Source organism: Ctenocephalides felis, unplaced genomic scaffold (assembly GCF_003426905.1).
Source record: "Ctenocephalides felis isolate EL2017-DRISC unplaced genomic scaffold, ASM342690v1 CF-g0.4_SCAFFOLD_01262, whole genome shotgun sequence".
Lineage (NCBI taxonomy): Eukaryota > Metazoa > Arthropoda > Insecta > Siphonaptera > Pulicidae > Ctenocephalides > Ctenocephalides felis.
The window spans coordinates 1-19,378 of record NW_020537416.1 but is presented as its reverse complement, the minus strand read 5'-3'; the positions used below and the strand labels follow the sequence as shown (position 1 = coordinate 19,378).

General features: G+C 29.0%; 1 protein-coding gene across 1 annotated transcript; it reads right to left on the bottom strand.

Annotated features, from left to right (window-relative positions):
* Positions 1 to 2,060: 2,060 nt before the first annotated feature.
* On the bottom strand, positions 2,061 to 17,915 carry LOC113369350 (cationic amino acid transporter 2-like; the record flags this gene model as incomplete). The annotated part of the gene is made up of 12 exons (XM_026610118.1): positions 2,061 to 3,541; positions 3,943 to 4,051; positions 6,506 to 6,672; positions 9,051 to 9,238; positions 9,866 to 10,006; positions 10,540 to 10,642; positions 11,553 to 11,692; positions 11,954 to 12,051; positions 14,399 to 14,691; positions 15,471 to 15,575; positions 16,133 to 16,288; positions 17,787 to 17,915. Coding segments are annotated over 12 exons (3,110 nt in total), but the record flags the coding sequence as incomplete, so codon positions are not given.
* Between the last annotated feature and the right edge of the window lie 1,463 nt (positions 17,916 to 19,378).

Below are 19,378 nucleotides of genomic sequence, written 5' to 3'. Positions count from 1 at the left end.
ATAAAGTTAGGTTTTATGTGTAAGTCATACTTTTTCAAAACATTTTTATAAATATTAAAGTCAGGCGATACTTCTGGAAATGTAACACATTCGCGTATTGTTAATTAGTATAATTAATTGATTATTACTAGCAGTAAGAATATAATCGCAGTATTAATAAGTACAACAATAAATAATATCTATGTAAAATAATAAATAATTTATATTCATTCAACAAAATACAATATAACATAATATAGTATATACATATATTAACTGCTTTTCATTGGTCTTGTATTCATTTTTTATCTTGGTATAATAGGGAAAATTTGATTCGTAATTTTTTTATCCCTGGCCATCTCTTTCATCGTATTAGGAAGTCCATAAAGTAAATACAGTATATTACCTGATAAATTGGTAAAATAATTATATCTATGCAACATTATATATATATATATCTATATATATTACTAGTATATACATGTATATTTTTGTGTATATAAATAATTTATACATGTACTGATATATATATCTATATATATATATATATATATAATATATATATATTATAATTTTATGCATACATGCAATACCCATACATTTAATTATATGTTAATTTTAATGTTAATATCATACAATAATAGATCTACACTTATGGTTACAATAACGAATAAAATATGAAATGCAAATAAAATTTAAATTTTATAGTTGAATAAAATAGTACACAATAATCATTTCATTTTACTAAAACAATGTTTTAAAAGAAAATTGATAATTAAAAGTTAGTCTACGATCTAATTGTCTGTCAATAGATTATAAAACTGAAGTGTGCATAAGAAGTTATTTAAAAAAAAATCGATTCATGTAGTCATTATTATAAATCATTGTGAACAGAAAATAAAAACCTATTTTTTGTGATGTGCAATAGAACAATGTTTTTTTTTAACTTTCCTGGTAAATTATAGTAATAGCAAAAAAATTGAATTTGAAAATTTAAAATTTTTAAAAACTTAGTTTTTGGTACGGAAAGTACCAGCAATTTGCCTAAAGGCACGATGCCACGCACCACTTGTTATTATTTCAAATATGAAAATACTTAGTTTTTAAGAAACCAAAAATAGTTTTTTGAATCATTCAAATCAGATGCTTAGTTCTCTCGAAAACTGCAATTTTTTGTACATTTAGCCTTGTATCTTCGCCTTCACCTCTTCTCCCAATCATTACAAATTGAATATTTTTTTGATCATTCAAATCGGATACTCCGTCCTCTCAAAAACTCTATTTTTATTTTCTGCATTCTTTGCTCCGTATCTCCGTAACGGCTGGACCTGCCTTTCCCAAAAACTAATCAGCACATCTTCCTATCAATAGAAATCGAATAGTTTTCGAACCATTCAAATCGGTTGATCTGTGCGCCCGAAAACGCGAACGAAAAAATGCAGACACACAAAACACACACACATCAATTTTTTCTGTGGTATGACAAAATGTTTAGAAACCTCTAAAACGTGAACATATGCAAAAAATTTCATTTTCAATTTATTTGCGATTACTATAACTTACCCATCGGGAAGTTAAAAATTAGCATCTCAGTATGTCCTCACTATATATACTATTTTGTCAGTACTATATAGAAGGTTTTATGGTTTTTGTAATTGGTTGTATTTTTACTTAATAAATATGTTATTTATAGTCCCTACATAATTAAAAAACTAAATTACAGGTAGTCATTTAACCAAAGATGAGTGAAAACCATTGAGACTGGTTATGATATCATTAAATAAATATCATTGAAAAATAAATCACCATGTCATTTTGTTCCCATCTAGCAATTTCAAGCACTAAAAATTTTTGTTAAAGTATTTTTAGCATGATAAAAAATTATAATATGAATAAGTTTACAATACCAAAAAAATATCAAATCAGCTCCCTAGATGTTATGTTATTTTAAGTTGTGCAATATACGCTTAAAAATTTTACTAACAGCAATAATAAGTGATAGTATTTCATTTTACCATTTCCTAGAAATAGTTTGAAATAAATGCTGCGATCAAGAAAAAAAATGTTTATAATTTAGTAAATTATGCGTCATGCTCTTCATTATTATGTTCAGGCAGTATTGAGATTTGTTCACTTTGTTTTGGTTCTACTTGTGACAGTCTAAAAGCGAGAATAGAGTTTAGTTTGTCTCTAAGTTCTGCTCGCGACATGACATTGGCACCATCATTGATATTATTCTCTAGTTTATCGCTTTTTTCTTCCAATAAATTAGGAGGCATTGAATCATTTAATATTTCTGGCGATGAATAAGGTGTAACTGTTACTAATGCGTAATTTTTGTTTGCAATTGCATTTGTTTCGGGTTGTCGCTTTCCTTGCAGTTCTAAAGTTTCTTGGTTGTTCAATAATTGTGTCTCATTTATATTTTTATGGGTTACATTCTCTGGTCTATGCCTCAGATTACTTTTTCTGTTCTCTAATTCTTCAAATAATGGGATCACTGAAATTCTTAGCTTATTTAAGTTAGCCGGTGTAGAGTTTATTTTTCTTAATATTTCTGGAGTAGGCATTTTTGGAGGACTGGGTATATTAAAAGGAGTCTTAGTACTTGTAGACAGATCAGTCGCAACATTTGAATCTTGAGCTATTTTGCTCAATTGACTATTTTGCTCAATTGGAACTGACTGAATAGGCGGAATTCCTTCAATACTTAGACTTCCAATTCCATCTCCAAGAATTTTCTCTAATTTTTGGGCGAATAAAGAACTTCTAATTGACGCTGAGTCTGAATTTTTATCTCTGAGCTTTACAGAACTAGATCCTGTATTAGTTTTATCAGTTTCGGGTTTATAACAACCATCATTTTGAGAATTTACCAGTCCTGCAGGATTAACTATTTGAATATTGTCATTACAGTGAGCTTTATCATCGTTGTCTTTGAATTCGTCATTTTTGATATCGATTTCATTTTTACTTTCACAGGTATCGGAAAACTCTTTCAGCGCTCCGTCACGTAATAAGCAAGATTCAGTGGAAGATATTGAACTTCTGATTGATTTAATGGATGAGTTATTGCTTTTTGAAGAGCTTTTTCGAAGTTCAGGAGACGATTTAAACGTGGAAGATTCGGTATCTTCATTTTGTAATATGTCATCAAAATAGGCCATAACAGTTTCCGAAGGTTCAAAAACTTGGTCAGATCTTTCATTTTTTGGTTCATGTTTTTCATTTAGTGAATCAACATTTTGTTGAAGGTTTGGTGAATATTTTTCTTCTTTATCACAACTATTGTTTGTTAATGTTGTTGCTAAAGCTTTCGTGGGCATGACTAGGTCTGGTAACACAACCAAAGATTCATGCATTGAAATGGGAGATTGTTTTACTTCCTCCATTGTTTCAATTTCAACACAATTTTCATAAGCATAATCTATATTATGGGGCAGCTCTACGCTGGGAATAGGATTATTTCTTATAGGTATCTTTGAACGAGGAGTTACGCTTCTCCAAGTGGTGTCATCATTTTTGCGTACGCAATGTCTCGTCAGAACAAAAACTAAGAATCCTATAATAACATAAAATATTCCGATAATAATATAAAAGCTTATTTAAGATGACTTGGACTTGAATAATGATGATGATATGAACAATTCCAAACGATTTAAAAAATGATATCATTAATTGTATTGCCTAGCATTCTTCAGATTATGAACCCATATAAAATATTAAAATTTTAATAAATAAATTGTATATATGAATTTGTATGATTCTTTCTATGAGACTACATATCTCAAGAAAATATACCCAAGCATTAGGCGAACATAGTTATTACAACCCATTTTAGAATATTTAGGTAATATTTTACTTATTTCATTAGATTAGATACTCGATATAAAATTAAAAGAATGATATTTTTGATCTATAAAATGGTGCAATTATAGTCTTTAAAAATTCACAAATATTTACCTATTGTCATCCATATCCCAAATCGAATCCACGTGGCAGGGTCCAGCATTAATATTAGTAAAATGTTCACAAAAATACTAATTGCAGGAACGTATGGAACGAGTGGTACCTAGTAATAAATATAATTTCAATAAGGAAGAAAATACAAAATTTTCAATAAAGAGTATATTTCATTTTATATCTATTTTTGGGAAATAATTGAAAATTTTGTTTGGAGACAATAAGGTTATAATTTTGCTTGTTTCTGAGTTCTGCTGCAGTAGTATTCAAATATTTTCCTCGCTTATAAAACGAAAAATAGTCAGAAAACATGAATTTAAAGGTTAGAAATTTTGCTTTTTTAGTTTTAATTAATATCATTATTAATCAATATAATCATTAACTAGTGGAGTGTATGGCATCGTGTTGCAAAGTTAAAATTTGTTTAAAGTATATTAGAACTATAGTCAGAAATAAAAATAAAATCTGAATTATTTTCGATAAACAAAAAATTTTTTTTTTGAAAAAAAAAAGTTGAAACAATTTTTTTTTCCAAAATCAATTATTTTGTTAAAACAAGGGTTCTTTGAATCGGACGCTTAGTTCTCTAAAAAACTGTCATTTTTTACACATTTAGCTCCGTATCTTCGAAATGACTGGGCCTGCCTTTGCCAAAAACTAAGAAACACTTCTCCCAATCATGACCAATTGAATATTTTTTAGATCATTCAAATCGGATGCTCCGTTCTCTCAAAAACTCGATTTCTATTTTCTGCACTCTTTGCTCTTAATCTCCGTAACTGCTAGACCTGCCTTTACCAAAAACTAATCAGCACATCTCCCTATCAATAGGAATCGAATGTTTTTTGAACCATTCAAATCGGTTGATCCGTGCGCCCGAAAACATGACTCGAAATTTGTATCCATACATACACACACACACATCCATTTTTTCTGAGGTATGCCAAAATGTTCAGAAACCTTCAAAACATCGATAAATGTAAAAATTTTCAATTTCGATTTTTGGCCCATTACAATAACTTACCCTAGGGAAGTTAATAATTTTATACAATCTAGAGTTCCGCAGTACCTAGGTGTTTAAAAATTTACGTTTGAATTAAATTAACAGTGAAACTACTTTAATTATTCTTTTGTATTGATAATAAAATTTTGATATAAAACAATTTCATAAAAATTATTATATTGATTCTCTTCAATTGCTATATTTTTCAAAAAAAATAATTAAAATAATAAAAAATTCAACCTTTTGTGTGCGTGCGTTTGTGTATGTGTGTGCGGATTCAAATTTTCGTCGACGATTTACGAACACGGATCAACCAATTTGCATGATTTAAAAAACAATAGATTCCTACTGATAAGGAGACGTGTTGATTAGTTTCTGGCAAAGGCAGGCCTAGCCTTTCAGAGATACGGGGCAAGAAGTGCTAAAAATGGTATATCAGTTTTGGAGATAACGGAGCATCCGATTTAATACTTCAATCAATATTTTACTTGTATTGACGAAATGAACAACTGGTCAAATTTTTGTCAAGGCAGGTCCAGCGTCTCCGGAGATCCAATAAAAATAATGTCAAAAATAAACATTACACATATGTACATCGTACTATCAGATATTTTATAAAGATTGTAATAATAATTAAAATTTTGTGTACATTTATATGGGTTTACACGTTAGACGACTACGCGACGCTTATGCGCTTTGACACCAAATCAGCTATGCAGCGCGATCGCTTAAAAAAATGTTCAAAGTTTTCATGAAAAATCAAAATACAAAAAAAATCAAAATAGAAAAAATTTTTTTTCAAAAATTTTAAATTTTCTCAAAAATCTAATTTTTTCAAAGTTTACCAAAGTTTTTTTAATAATTTAGTTTTTGGTACAGGGCGTTCCATCAATTTACCTTAAAGCACAACATATGCAGCACTAATTACATTTTTTATTAGTTAGCGGATCAATTTTCTGGAACAAACAATGTGTCCTGCTTATGTATACTCAACCCTCCGATAACGCAGTGAGTTTAATATGGAAACCATATAAAAACTCCGATTTAACACGCATGATCCAGACTAATTCGTAGTGCGTTGTATGAAAACCGCGCTATAAAAAATTCATAATCAGTACAAATCACATCATTTGTACCGCGTTATTGATAACCAATAAATGCGAAAGACATGATAAACTCTAAATTGCTTTAATGGAATTGAAAAGTTCATATTATTGAATTGAAGACTTTACATACAAAAAATATAAATAATTTTATTTAAATAGACTAACTAAAGTGTGGAGAAAAGGCTGGTTCTGACTCTACTAAAACTGATGTTATACACAGCAATGTTAAATGATTTATATAAATATATTATAAGGTTAAGAGTCAATAATAAAATTTACATTGATACCTTGAGTCACAAGTTACGCGGAAGGAATTTGTAGGCTGTTGAACAAAAACCGTGTTATCGGAGAACTGCAATTTCAACAATGTGTACTATGAAAACCGCGTTCCCTTAGAACCGCGTTATCGGGGGATTGACTGTACTATTAAGTTTAAATTTAAAAATTAGCTTACACTGAATGTGTCTGGTTTGCCGCTACTGGGTTGCCGAGCCATGGCGTAGACGTTTAACACCAGAAGCAATGACAAGAAGGTACATAAGACGATTATCCATGGCTCCAATTTGCTTAGTGCCTTCTCGCCATAAACTAGACTTAAACCGAGAGCCAGACAAAGAATTCCTTAAAATAGAATGCAGAAAATGTTTATATAAATTAAAAGCGTAGACAATACAACGATTAAATAATAATAATCATAACTTTGCCATCCACATTACCATTGGTTGCCTTCCTTCATACAATACAACAACTTTAATATAGTGCAGATTCAACAAAACATAAATTTTTAAAATATTTATACATAAGAAAATATGTACTTAATGTTTGGCAAAGAAAAGATTTTATATACAAATGCATTCTACATGCTGCCCATGTTGATCTTGATTCTATATCCATATCATATCATTCATTGAATCCATTTATATGTTGCAATGTATTTTTTAAATCAATATAAATTAGAATCTGGTATGAAGAGTAAATAGAAAATAAAATAAATAGAAAAATAATAAAATAAATAGAAAAATAATAAAATAAACAGAAAAATAAAGGTTAAAAAACTTCAAATAATAATTTGAAAAATAAATATATAAATGTGCAAAACACACATTTCAAACCTTATGAAATGATCAGAGTTTGTATTAAGGTCCAATTTAATTATGGTTATTTCTCAGTAAGTGAATTATACCAAAAACATACATAAACACATAATATAAAATATATAATAGGAGATAATAATTTGAGATATATCATCTGTCCGAAATATTACTTCTTTGATATAAATATTCACAATTTTAATCTTATATATTTTTATGAATAAGTTTTCTGAACATAATCGTTTATTGACTAATTTATATCGTATTCATTTATAATTAATAAATTAGACAATATTTTTTGTAAAAATAATGTTTTTGCTAAAATCCATAACCGTAATCTAATATTCATTCTGGTAATAATATATCCATGTGTATGTGTGTAGTTATCTATATGCGGATATAATTTTCTGCCGACCTTTTTGAGAACATATAAAATTATCAGATAGAGATTTTATTTAAGTACCAATTTTGTTACCATTCCGCATCAAGAAATCTTTAAAGCTAGCATATATAGTTCAAACAAATGTCTTCGACAATCTCAACATTTAAACCGACTTGTATTTGGGTATCAAAATTTAGAAAAAAAATCAAAATGTTCAAAAATCAAAAATTACAAAATGCCGCTCAAATTTCAGCTCGCCGCTCAAATTTCAGCTCGCCGCTCAATTCAAAAAATCTAATTTTTCCTTTCTAATCTTTTCGAAACTTTAAATTACGGTACAGAAAGTTCCAGCAACTTGTCTTGAGATATGACGCCATTAACCACTAATTTTCAATAGATGTCAGAAAAAATCGTCGCAAACCTATTTACAGACAACAATGCGTAAAACTGATCTTATATATAAAATTCTTTACGAGTGTATAATTTGATACTTCTCCTAAACGGTTATTCGGATCTTGATAATTCTTCTTAGAGTTTGTCAAAGAAAGAAATTTGCCAAAAAAATTTTTAAGATTTAATGAACAATAAAATTATAGTAATTGTAGAAATAAATGGCAAAAATTACAAAAAACGACTTATCATTGATGAATATTGAAAACATTTGAACTGTTATCTGCTAGAAATCTCAATTCACTTGAAATTTGAATTTAGCCGAAATTATGAGCCTAGATAATGTTAGAATACAATATACAAGAAAATGTAATTTCTACATTATTATTGCCGAAAAGCAGCTGAGTTGAATTGAATTGAACTGAAATTAAATTAAAATAATATAAGATACAGTCAAACTATGTAATTCAGTTTAATAAATAACGCAATAAGTACAAAATTGCATATACATTTTTTACACTTATGCATGTCGCATTTTTGTTTACTTTATTAAATTATTTAGCAATATAAAAAATATTTCTACTTATCAAAAAAAAATGATTTAGAATTTTCGTTCATGTGCCAAAAATTCATTTGTTTGGCATTGGATATGGAATATTTAGCAAGTTGATCTTAGATTAAAGAATGCTCATAAAAGCTAAATTTTTTAAATTATTTAATAGATGAATTATCTAAGATTTGAACATAAACAATAATGTTTATTGAATTATTAGTAAAAAAAAAATTAAAATGATTACATTATTAGTAAGATAAATATACTTTAGAAATTATAATTGCAAAACAGCAACCAATATATCGTACGAGATTATGAAAATTATAGACTAAATTACTGATCAATTATGTTGTGTGGTAAAATCTAGTATTGTTCTTTTACCGCATATTCTATATCCTATACCGCATGTATTTTAACCCCTTTGACTCGGATACCGCCACTCCGGCGGCAAAATTCATATAAATCTCGGAATTCGCGAGTGGAAAGTGTTAATTGAATGTATTAATCTCTGAAAACGATTGGCTACTATAATCATAACTATTATAATAGAAGATAATTGGCAAATTATTTTCTACCTACTTACCGTATATGCAAATGAGCCAATGGAACACATATTGTGACAAAGACGTCGGGGTAGTCGAACCTTCTCTATTTATCACTTGCGACAATACATTCCGCAAATTGTGTTTAACAATTTTATTTTTCGAAACTAGAGCACTTCTTTCTTGAGGTGGTGTAGTAGTGTAGTTATCGGAATCGGAAGCGTCATACCTGTAAATAAAAGCAAACCACTAGTTGTAAATGGCATTTTGTCATAAGGCAAGTTGGAAGTTGCATGAATTTCCCGATATGTGTAAGTAATCGATTTAATTAGTTATAATTGAAAATTAGCTATTTAGATCAAACTTTCAAATTGAGTCACAAATAGTTATGAAATATTATAAAAAAAGATCTTTTGTGTATAAACAATATTTTTTTTGTAAACTTCATCGACCTAGCTTGATGGTTAATTTAAATTTTTTTTGAAGTTACTACAAAAATTAATGTGAAAACAAAATAGAAAATGTTTTTAAAAATCGATTTACTAATGTTTACTTTGACATAGACTGTTACATGCTACAAGACGAGAAGAATCAAAAGCACTACTATTAGAAGTTTAAAATGGGATTTATAAGCCAGCTAGCTAAAATAAATTTACATGAAGTATACTAAATTAAAACAGTTGCCTTTTGAGAATATTTATCAAAAAGGTATTACAAAGAAGCAGGTACTATCAACATGCTATATTGACAATTATGTTATATAGCAGACCAAACTATAAAAAGTCATTCCATGCGTTCTCACATGCTTTTTCTAAATTAACCTAAAAATAGGCATGGTTAGAACTCCAATGCTCACTCTTTACCGGGTTCATCTGATTCAACTTCAGAGTCTTCGACTACTTCATGCCTATTCGTTTTATGATTGGATAACAGCATTTCACTTTCACTTTCAGCTGCTGAATCTGATGCATGGTATACCTTAACTGGGTATTCATATCTATAAAATGAAAAAGCTTTGGACGAGCACATACATTGCAACATGACACTGAATGATAGATCCTAGAAACCAAAACCACATTTTTATATAATAGTCATCCCCAATAATTTCATGAACTCGATTTATTCATTAAATTTTTGACGCATGTCTTATTATATTATAATTAATAACCCATTCATATTTTGTGAATCTCATGAAATTTATATTCCATTGTGATGATTGATTATGCAAAACATAATAAAGCATTACTGTAAGTATAATGACTAAAATAAAATAAAATTGCTTAGATTTGTGAATGAAAAAATATAATATAGCGATAAATAATAGTTGTGCAATGATCAAAAACAGCATTATGTGATGATGGATGTAAATGATATAATGATACTTTTCAAACAATTAGAAGAGTGCACAAATATTAGACTAATTTATACCAACTAACAATAAAAAAAACTTAAAAAAATATTATTTGTTTATATAAAAATAATTTATTCCTAAATAATATATAATGTAAATAACCTCAAATAATAACTAACCTTAACAAAAGTACACATGCGGCGACCATCGTATAGGCAGTTAACGTTCCTATTGACATCATATTTACCAGCTGATTTAGATCAAACAACGCAGCCATCAAACCTGAAATGAGTATATTATAATTATAAAACATCAAACCAGAAAGAACTTATGATAAATATGAATTCATTTTAAATAAATCATTTTAGATCTGCAAATCAAAGCACTCTGTCCTTTCATTAAGAGGGGACCCTGCTTTAGAGGCTTCAAAAAATCGTTTTTTTAAAATAATTTTTAGAGAGAGAAATAAATATTTAATTCATACAAAACTTTCAGGTTTTATTGCTACATATATCAACATTCTTCTAAAATTGTTTCATTAAAATATGCATAACGAGTGTGCAGGTGTCTTTTGGAGGGAAAGATGCAGGTCACAATTTCAATCCGAAACAAAAAAATCAAAGCAAATATATATTTTCAATAATAGATTCTAGTTGAATCTGAAAAATCCAGAAAAAAATGAGAAATTCACCAATTGTTTGCAACTTGAAAAAAAAGTAATATTTTTTGATACAAAATTTCACTTTAGATTGTTTAAAAAGTGGATTAATTATATTTTTTAAAAGTTTTTTTAGGTTTAACTAGAATAGAATTGAATCCTAAATACATTGAATTTTGCCTCGTTTTGATCGGGCGTTTAGTTTGTTTCTTATAATTCCCGCCAATTAGCAAGAATCGAAAAAAATTAAAAACCGAGAAATCGCGCGTCGAAGTTTTCGTTCCCTTGGCGATGCTCATTATTTCTTCTGTACTTCCGAAAATAATTTGAATTTGTTTCTGAAATTTTAGGCTCTAATATTCTTCACTAATGTTGGAAGACATTTTTGCAAAAAAAAAATAAACTTTTTAGGCCTCTAAAGCAGGCTCCGCCCTTAAAAAATTACCTTTAATTTCAGTTATAAATCTTAAAGTAAAAACAATTTTAGAATTTTCTAAGGATGATTAAAATGTGATGTTTCTTTGATGACCTTACCGGTAAGTAATCCAGCTAGAATTGTTCCACTGACGGGTGTATTATATGTATCACTAACGCGGCCCATAAATCTAAAAATCAATCCATCAGAAGCCATGGCATACAAAATACGAGGCAGTGGAAACATACATCCAAACAAACTGAAAAGTCAAAGTTTTCGAATCATTTAAATATATGAAATCTATCTTTGTTAAAAGAAAATTCTATGAGATCATTTTCGAATAGGTTAGTGAAGGTTTTAATATAAGAAAGTTCTCATCATCTTCTACGAGTATCTAAAAGACTTTTTCTATAAATGTTATATATATTCTTAATCATAATATATATTATATATATATATATGTATATATATAGATGTGTGTATACATATATCATTGAAAACAAATATGTGTTTATTTTACCTAGTAATTAAACCGAAAAGACCTCCTATAGCAACTATCCACTTTGCAAAATTCCATCCAACAGCAGCAAACGCATAAGGCAATGGCGCATCACGATTCTTTGGAAGAATATTAAAATGTTAATTACAGAAAGAATTAAAAAAAGAGTGCGCTTAAGGTTCACACGCGATTGAAGTAAAACTTTTTTGCTATTGTACGAGATAGCATTTAAGTTAAAAATAAACACATCATATAATAATTATGAATAATGTTCATCAGTAATATGGTAACACTCGTGATGCACATATTTATTAGTGTCAACCATTATACATATTTAAATAATAATAAATTATAAATTTATAATAGCATTAAAAATATTTATAATATTTGAAAACAATAATGCAATTAAAGTCATATTTCAAACACGACATGATCGGTTCGTCATTAGAATTAGTGCAGTAAACGGAGCGTTTAGGGTCTGAATTTTTTTACTGTGCTTCGAATTGAATGAAATTTTGCAATTAGGTTCATCTTACCCTCTAGGTGAGCTATCAGGCAAATAAGAATCATATACGAAGTTTTTTTCTTTTAAATCATATGGTTTAATGAGCGCCATTTCCACCAGAATTAAAGTAATTCACATTCCATCTAGAATTCACTTCATTATAGACATCTTGATGGATTCTAGCAGATTCACTATTTTAGTACAAACTAATTTCAGAAAACTCACGATTTTATAGAAACTTTTTTTATATATAACTTTTTGCGCGACCGCGCAATCTTTAAACATTCATAACTCTGTCAATTTTTGTGTGAAAGAAAAATAATAAAAATTAATAATGAGCCAGAAAGATCCCTTGGATTTTGATCTATAGGCTTTTATAATTATCTTTTATTCTTTTTAAGATATAATGAAAATAATTTCAATTTTTTAAAAAATTGGAAAAAAAAATTATAAAATCGTGAGTTTTCTGAAAATAGTTTGTACTAAATTAGTGAATCTGCTCGAATCCATCAAGATGTCTATAATGAAATGAATTCTATAGATTATTCATAATAATTTTTTTCTTATAATTAGTTCTATCGATTTCCGACGTTATTTTGAAAAAATGTATTTACACAATTGAGAAGAGGTGTCATTCCCCCGGGGGTGATGGCGCAACCCGAATTATTTTCACTTTTGAACTTGAGGGTAAGATGAACCTAATTCCAAAATTTTATTCAATTCGGAGCACAGTAAAAAAATTCAGAGGTTATACCCTTTTTTTCTCTCCGTTTACTGCACTAAATTAGCATCTAGGACTTGAACCCTCAATAGAGAAATAAAGTTATTACAAACTAATAAAGTAGTTTTATTATTATTATTTTATTTCATTAAACAAAGTAATTGTAACAGTAGACAGCTGTACTGTAACAATCTTGAGTAATTTCATTAACGCTAGCAATGAATAAACTGCATAGATGTCCAAACATATTGAAAAAAGTAACAAATATACATTTGTAAGCAGGAAAATATATAAAAGTTAAAAATGGCATTTAGCCTTAAGGCAAGTTGCATGAACTTCTCAAAATATGTAGGAATTGACTTAATCTTTAAATTAATATTTAGATAAAATTGTTTATGTTTATTTCAAAAATAAAGTTATTGCTTTCAATTAAATCTAAACATTGCGATTTAGAATAGAATTTTCTCAAACACATTTAAATTAATTGTAATTATATTAATCATACTGCAGAGACACGTGCTTGTAAGCCCTAAAATTGTAGTTTGTTATTTTTAAATTTTAATGAATTGATAATGCTTGGCTCGCCACATCGCAAAAGCAAGGTTTGACACAAATTTTGATTCTTATATTTTATATTTTTATATTCTCAAGCTTTGATAAATTTTTAACATTAAACTATTTGTCGTAGGGCCGTAACATTTTAGTATGTTTTATAAGACCATGATATCTATGCCAAAAAAAGGTTCATAAAAATCGGCTTTTTTGTTCAACAGGTACTTTCAAGAATATCCGGTAGATTTTTACTTGAAACTAATCAGTATCATTCCAACCAATATCTTTCGAACAGTTTTGATTTTTAAAATCGATTCAAAATTGAGAGCCAAAAGATGGACGAAAATTCTTTCACTTTTCTGCAATTTACAAAGAAACGCTTCAGCTCATCGATGCACAAGACTGCGAAAAGATAATCCACGTCAAAATACATTGATTGAAACGTCGATTCACAGCAAAAAAAATCTGTTCACATACACACATATACTTTTTCCAAATTTGGTCTCGTTCGATTCAGAATTCGCTTGAAACGTCGAGAAAACATAAAATTAGTGAAATAATTTTCTCCTTCGGAAAGTTAAAAATCGTTGGAATGAATATACATTACATTTAAAAATTGTTTAATTAAACATGTAAGTTTTAAAACTTAAAATAGATGATAATTACTATAAAATTATAAACCACTAACCTGATCGTAGTAAGGCAACATAAGTGTTATCACTGCAGAAACGCCGAAGTACGAGATGAAAACAATTACCAGTGTTGCAATTATTGCACGTGGTATGGTTTTTCTTGGCTCTTGAACTTCTTCGCCACTTGCTGAAATGCAGTCAAAGCCGATGTAACCATAGAAACAAGTTGCAGCCCCCTTTATTGTTCCCATCACACCGAACGGGAAGAATCCGCCAGAGCCAATGTTCTGGGTAGCTTGCACGACTGCAGGCAACGTCTCAGGCTTGATTTTCCAATTTTTGATATCGACTAAAAGTCAGTATTGTAAAATTTAAAACATTTTATTAAGAACATCAGTCTTATTATTTATTGATTCTGTTATGAATAGTTAAAACTGCTTCCATAAAAAAATAAGCAATAGATATTACTTTTTTGACTAAACAGTTGTGTGATAGGCATGTAAAAGAAATCATACCAAACAGTATCCTTTATATCATCAGTACTTTTGTACATAATATAGAATAACAGTATATTGTGACTAAGAAAAGGAAAAGGATGACATTTTCTCAAAAAAATCAAAGACATATTTTTAATAATATGTATATTCCAATTTTTGCTATGGGTTGATTAGGATATAGTTTAAATAAAAAAATCTAAATTAATATATACATTAGACAAAATATAACACAAAACCTTTCTAGGAACCATAGTAGACTGATAAGATTCCAAATGCTATTGAACCGATATGATTCCAAGAATCAAAACGCTTGCATCTATCTTTTGTAATTGGCTATACTTATTTTCCAGTTGTACAGTGAAAACCGACTTTTTCTACTAAAAAACCGGTTTTCGAATTCCATTATTTTCGTTAAAAAACCAGTGTTTAAAACCGGGTTTAGAAAACCGACAAATCCTAATTTTGGTCATAGTTTGCATTTGAATTGTGTTGACTGTGGCAATAACATCATTTATTTAGCACAGTTTCACTCGTTTTGTTTACATACATAGGCTCAATATTGGTAGAATTGTGTTAAATGCACATGAAATGATTTAAAAATATTATAATAAAATTATACAATTAAACTTACTCTTTATGCTTCCAGCAATTATAACAAACACCACGACGATCAAGTTCAACAATGAAAATAAGTTATTGACCATTGTAGATTTTTTCACTCCTAAAGCTAAAGCCACTGTGAAAACCAAATTACAATAAAAATATTACTAATGCTATAATAAAATGTAAAATTACAATCGTTTAGAAATATAATACTTATTTATGCATCTATATTTAAATAAAATTTCATAATACATAATTTGATAATACGTCTACAAAAAGCATAATTTAACCTTTAACAGTTGAAACTTTCTTTAACAATGTTATAATTACAAGCAATTATTAACACGTATTTCTAACATTATTCATATTCATTAATTATTTTTAATTCATTTATCATGAAATTAAATATAATGAAAAAAGTATTCCTACAATTAGTGTTAAATTATTTACGTGGTAGAAATATTTGTTAACATTACAGATAACAGAAATTAAGCAAAAAATATCGATCGGCAAGCATAAAAAAATATAACAAATTATTAGTTTGTCGATCAGGGAATTTTAAATACTTACACCTTGGTCACAAATGCATAAATATTTTTTAAAATTTGCAAGTTAGTAGAACTATATTAATAACCAGTTTTTGGAAAAATTGCTTTCGGAATAAAATATCTTTAACCCATAAAAACATACCTGCAAATAAGACGGCTAATATAAAAGCCAAAAAATCCACATGACCAGCAAGAAAGGAAAGTGATAGAGGTGCGAATGAAGCAAAAGCCTTTCCTATGACACCATCCAGTATCGAATCAAGATAAACACTAACACCTCGCGCTACACTGGCACTACCTAATTTTAAAAATGTAAATGAAAAACTTTATTAGAATAGGCCAAAATACAAAAAAATACACGTCAAGTGAAAAGTTCGTTTCGTTTATTTAGCAAAACTCGACCAGTTTTTTTATTGTGTGAAAATACATTTATTCAAACTGAATTTTCGAATGGAGCCATGATGCCATCGGTGAAAAACTTCTATGGTTTCTGGTGAAAAACTGATTCAAGTGTTTTTGGAAAGCTCCTTTTGAAATCAGTTTAATACTATTATGATAGTTTTACAGAGATCGGAACAAATGTCAGAGAGCGCTATATATGGAGTATATGGTAGATGCATAAAAATTTCTCAGCTTAGCTTTCGCAACTTTTGGCATATCATCAGACAATATCTTCAATTGATGCGCTTGCTTTCAATTATCTGGTGTAATCTCTCTATTTATTTACAGTAGAATTGATAATTAATGGTCTGGTCAGGTCACTGGAAGTAGAACACGATTGACGATTACCTTCCAGTCGCACCACAAACACAGCATCACCTTTTTAGTGTCATTCCTGACTTAAACGTTTGTCGACCCTCATCATCATTAGATTTATTTCGCCTCCGATTATCATATATAATTTACTTCGTCTTACCAGTTTTGAAATGTTTCAGAAATGGTTCGATTTCATTGCATTTCAGCAGCGCAGATGTTGATTCGGTCTATCAAGTTCTTCGCACCCAACTCATGAAGATCGCACACATCGAGCTTCCTTTTGTACTTAGAATTATGTAATTGGTTAAAAACAGTTTTCTGATCAATGGCTAGTTCCCTCCTTATGTCGACTGAGCTGATTTAATTATCTTGGTATCTTGATCTACTTTTTTAAACAATTTCAACAACTTTTTCATTGATTCGACGAGTGGAACGCGGTACATCCTTCACATTAAAATTACCAGAACGAAAACAAGCGAGTCATCTCCAAGTAGCAGATTTAGATGAAGTACCTTCACATTATACAGCATAATTTGTTTCACAAACCTGCACCGCGTTCTTCCCTCTATCATAATAATTTTGCAAAATATAGCGATTTTTTTCATTAGTTTTCTCCATTTTCAAACACAAATAACTTTTCAACTACTTGATCGATTTATTTGGTTATACCAAAATAATGCACGAAGTGTCACCTTTCTAACGAGGGTTTACTGTGACCCTGCGATCTGCACTTCCTGAATGTAACTAAACCGTCTATTGCGGAAAACAAAACGAACTTTTTACTTTACCCAATATTTGTCATTATCGAGCCGATTCTGCCGTAAAATAGGCCAATGTTATGGCAAGGCTATGTTAAGTAGCAATTTTTATATAGAGTGGTAGAAGATTACAGCAATTTAAGTTTGAATAAAATAATCACGAAAGAAATTCACATTATACTTCAAGGCCGAGAAAAACTGTAGATTTAAAATAACATAAAAAATAATGTAAAATCAATCATATACAAAATATATTAAAAATTATTAAAAAAAATACCTTACCTATAACATATTCCAGTATCAGATTCCATCCAATGATAAATGCGACTAATTCTCCAGAACAAATGTATGAATAAGTGTAAGCTGATCCAGCACGTGGTTCGCGCCCTCCGAATTCAGCGTAGCATAAACCTAAACAATAATAAGACAAAAACTTCTCCTTTTAACTAATTTCATAATATTGTTGACTGAAAAAAAATATATTGTGCCCTATATACTTATATTAAATCCAATAAGATAAAATTATGAATGATCATATATGAGACCTGCATAAGCAGATAAATTTAATGAAAAATACTTCTATACAAGTAGTGTAAAACTACCTGTGTAGATACCAGGACGTAACTACCGCCGTATCAGCCGTATCAAAAATACGGGCCCCCCGAGCCAAGGGGGCTCCCAACGAGCGCAAGCAGAAAGCAAAACTACATTTTTTCAAACAATTTAATAATTTTAACGTAGTTTGCATTTCCTTTTTTATCGAAAGGTATTGAACTTCAACTTGTAAGCTAACGCGAAAATCTATTCCTGCTGCAATATTTCTGCAAGCTCTAGCAATCAATTCAATTAGTAAAGCTTTTCCACATTCGATAAGTTAACAAATCTATAAAACTAATTCAAATTATACGTTCTTCATCTTAAATAGGAATTTGGAAGTTTATATTCATATTTATATCGTTTTTTGTTTGTTGTCGTTACTACTTGAATTGTCTGCATGACGCGTCAGTTTAATAGTTAGATTTTGATAAATATGATCAATTAAATCATTTTCAGATTTCTTTTTCACTGCTTAAAATATAAGTTTCTGTTCTGAAACTTTACAACACGCCAGCAATGACTTACAAAAAACTAGTATTTTATTAAGTATCTTTTGAATAGATTGTGCGAATTAAACATATGAAAATTTATTGAAATAGTTTGTTGAAGAAGTACAAATAATTCGCAAAAAAAGATGGATTGCAATAACTATTTCAAAGAACCAAATACAAAAGATAATGAAGCGTTATTGATGAAGAGAGAGAATTTTAGACCCGAAATCTTATTTTAATGTATACTATTGCTGTTTAGATATATAATTTCACAAACCAAACAAAGATTTCAAAACCTTTTGCGACGTAAGAAGTAACATTTGTCTTTTTGAAATCGAGAATTGATAAACATTTCCGGAAAACTGTCGAATCACTGTAAAGAAATATTGTAAAATATCTCATATGACCATGACCAATTGATAGTTCTAGAAATAGGTTTGAATACACAAATCTAAGAAATGTATTTCATTAAGGTACAATGATGGATGCAATAGGCTTGCATCCAGTTTTCCCAACGAAATAACAGTATGCATTTTTCCTTGCCCTTTACAATTTACAGTTAAAAACGCAACTGCTAAAAAAATTTTTAATTAAAACTAATTAAAAATTACGTAAATACTTTAGGACATAAATGTCAACCTGTATGTTCCTAGAGACAGAAATTCATAAATTTAAGATCACTAAATAAGTCAGTTTTTCAAAAAAAAGGTAAGGAGAGTGGAAATATATCTGGAATCATTTGTGAAAAATTCAGAAAATTAGAGAAAATTAGATAGACCGATAGAT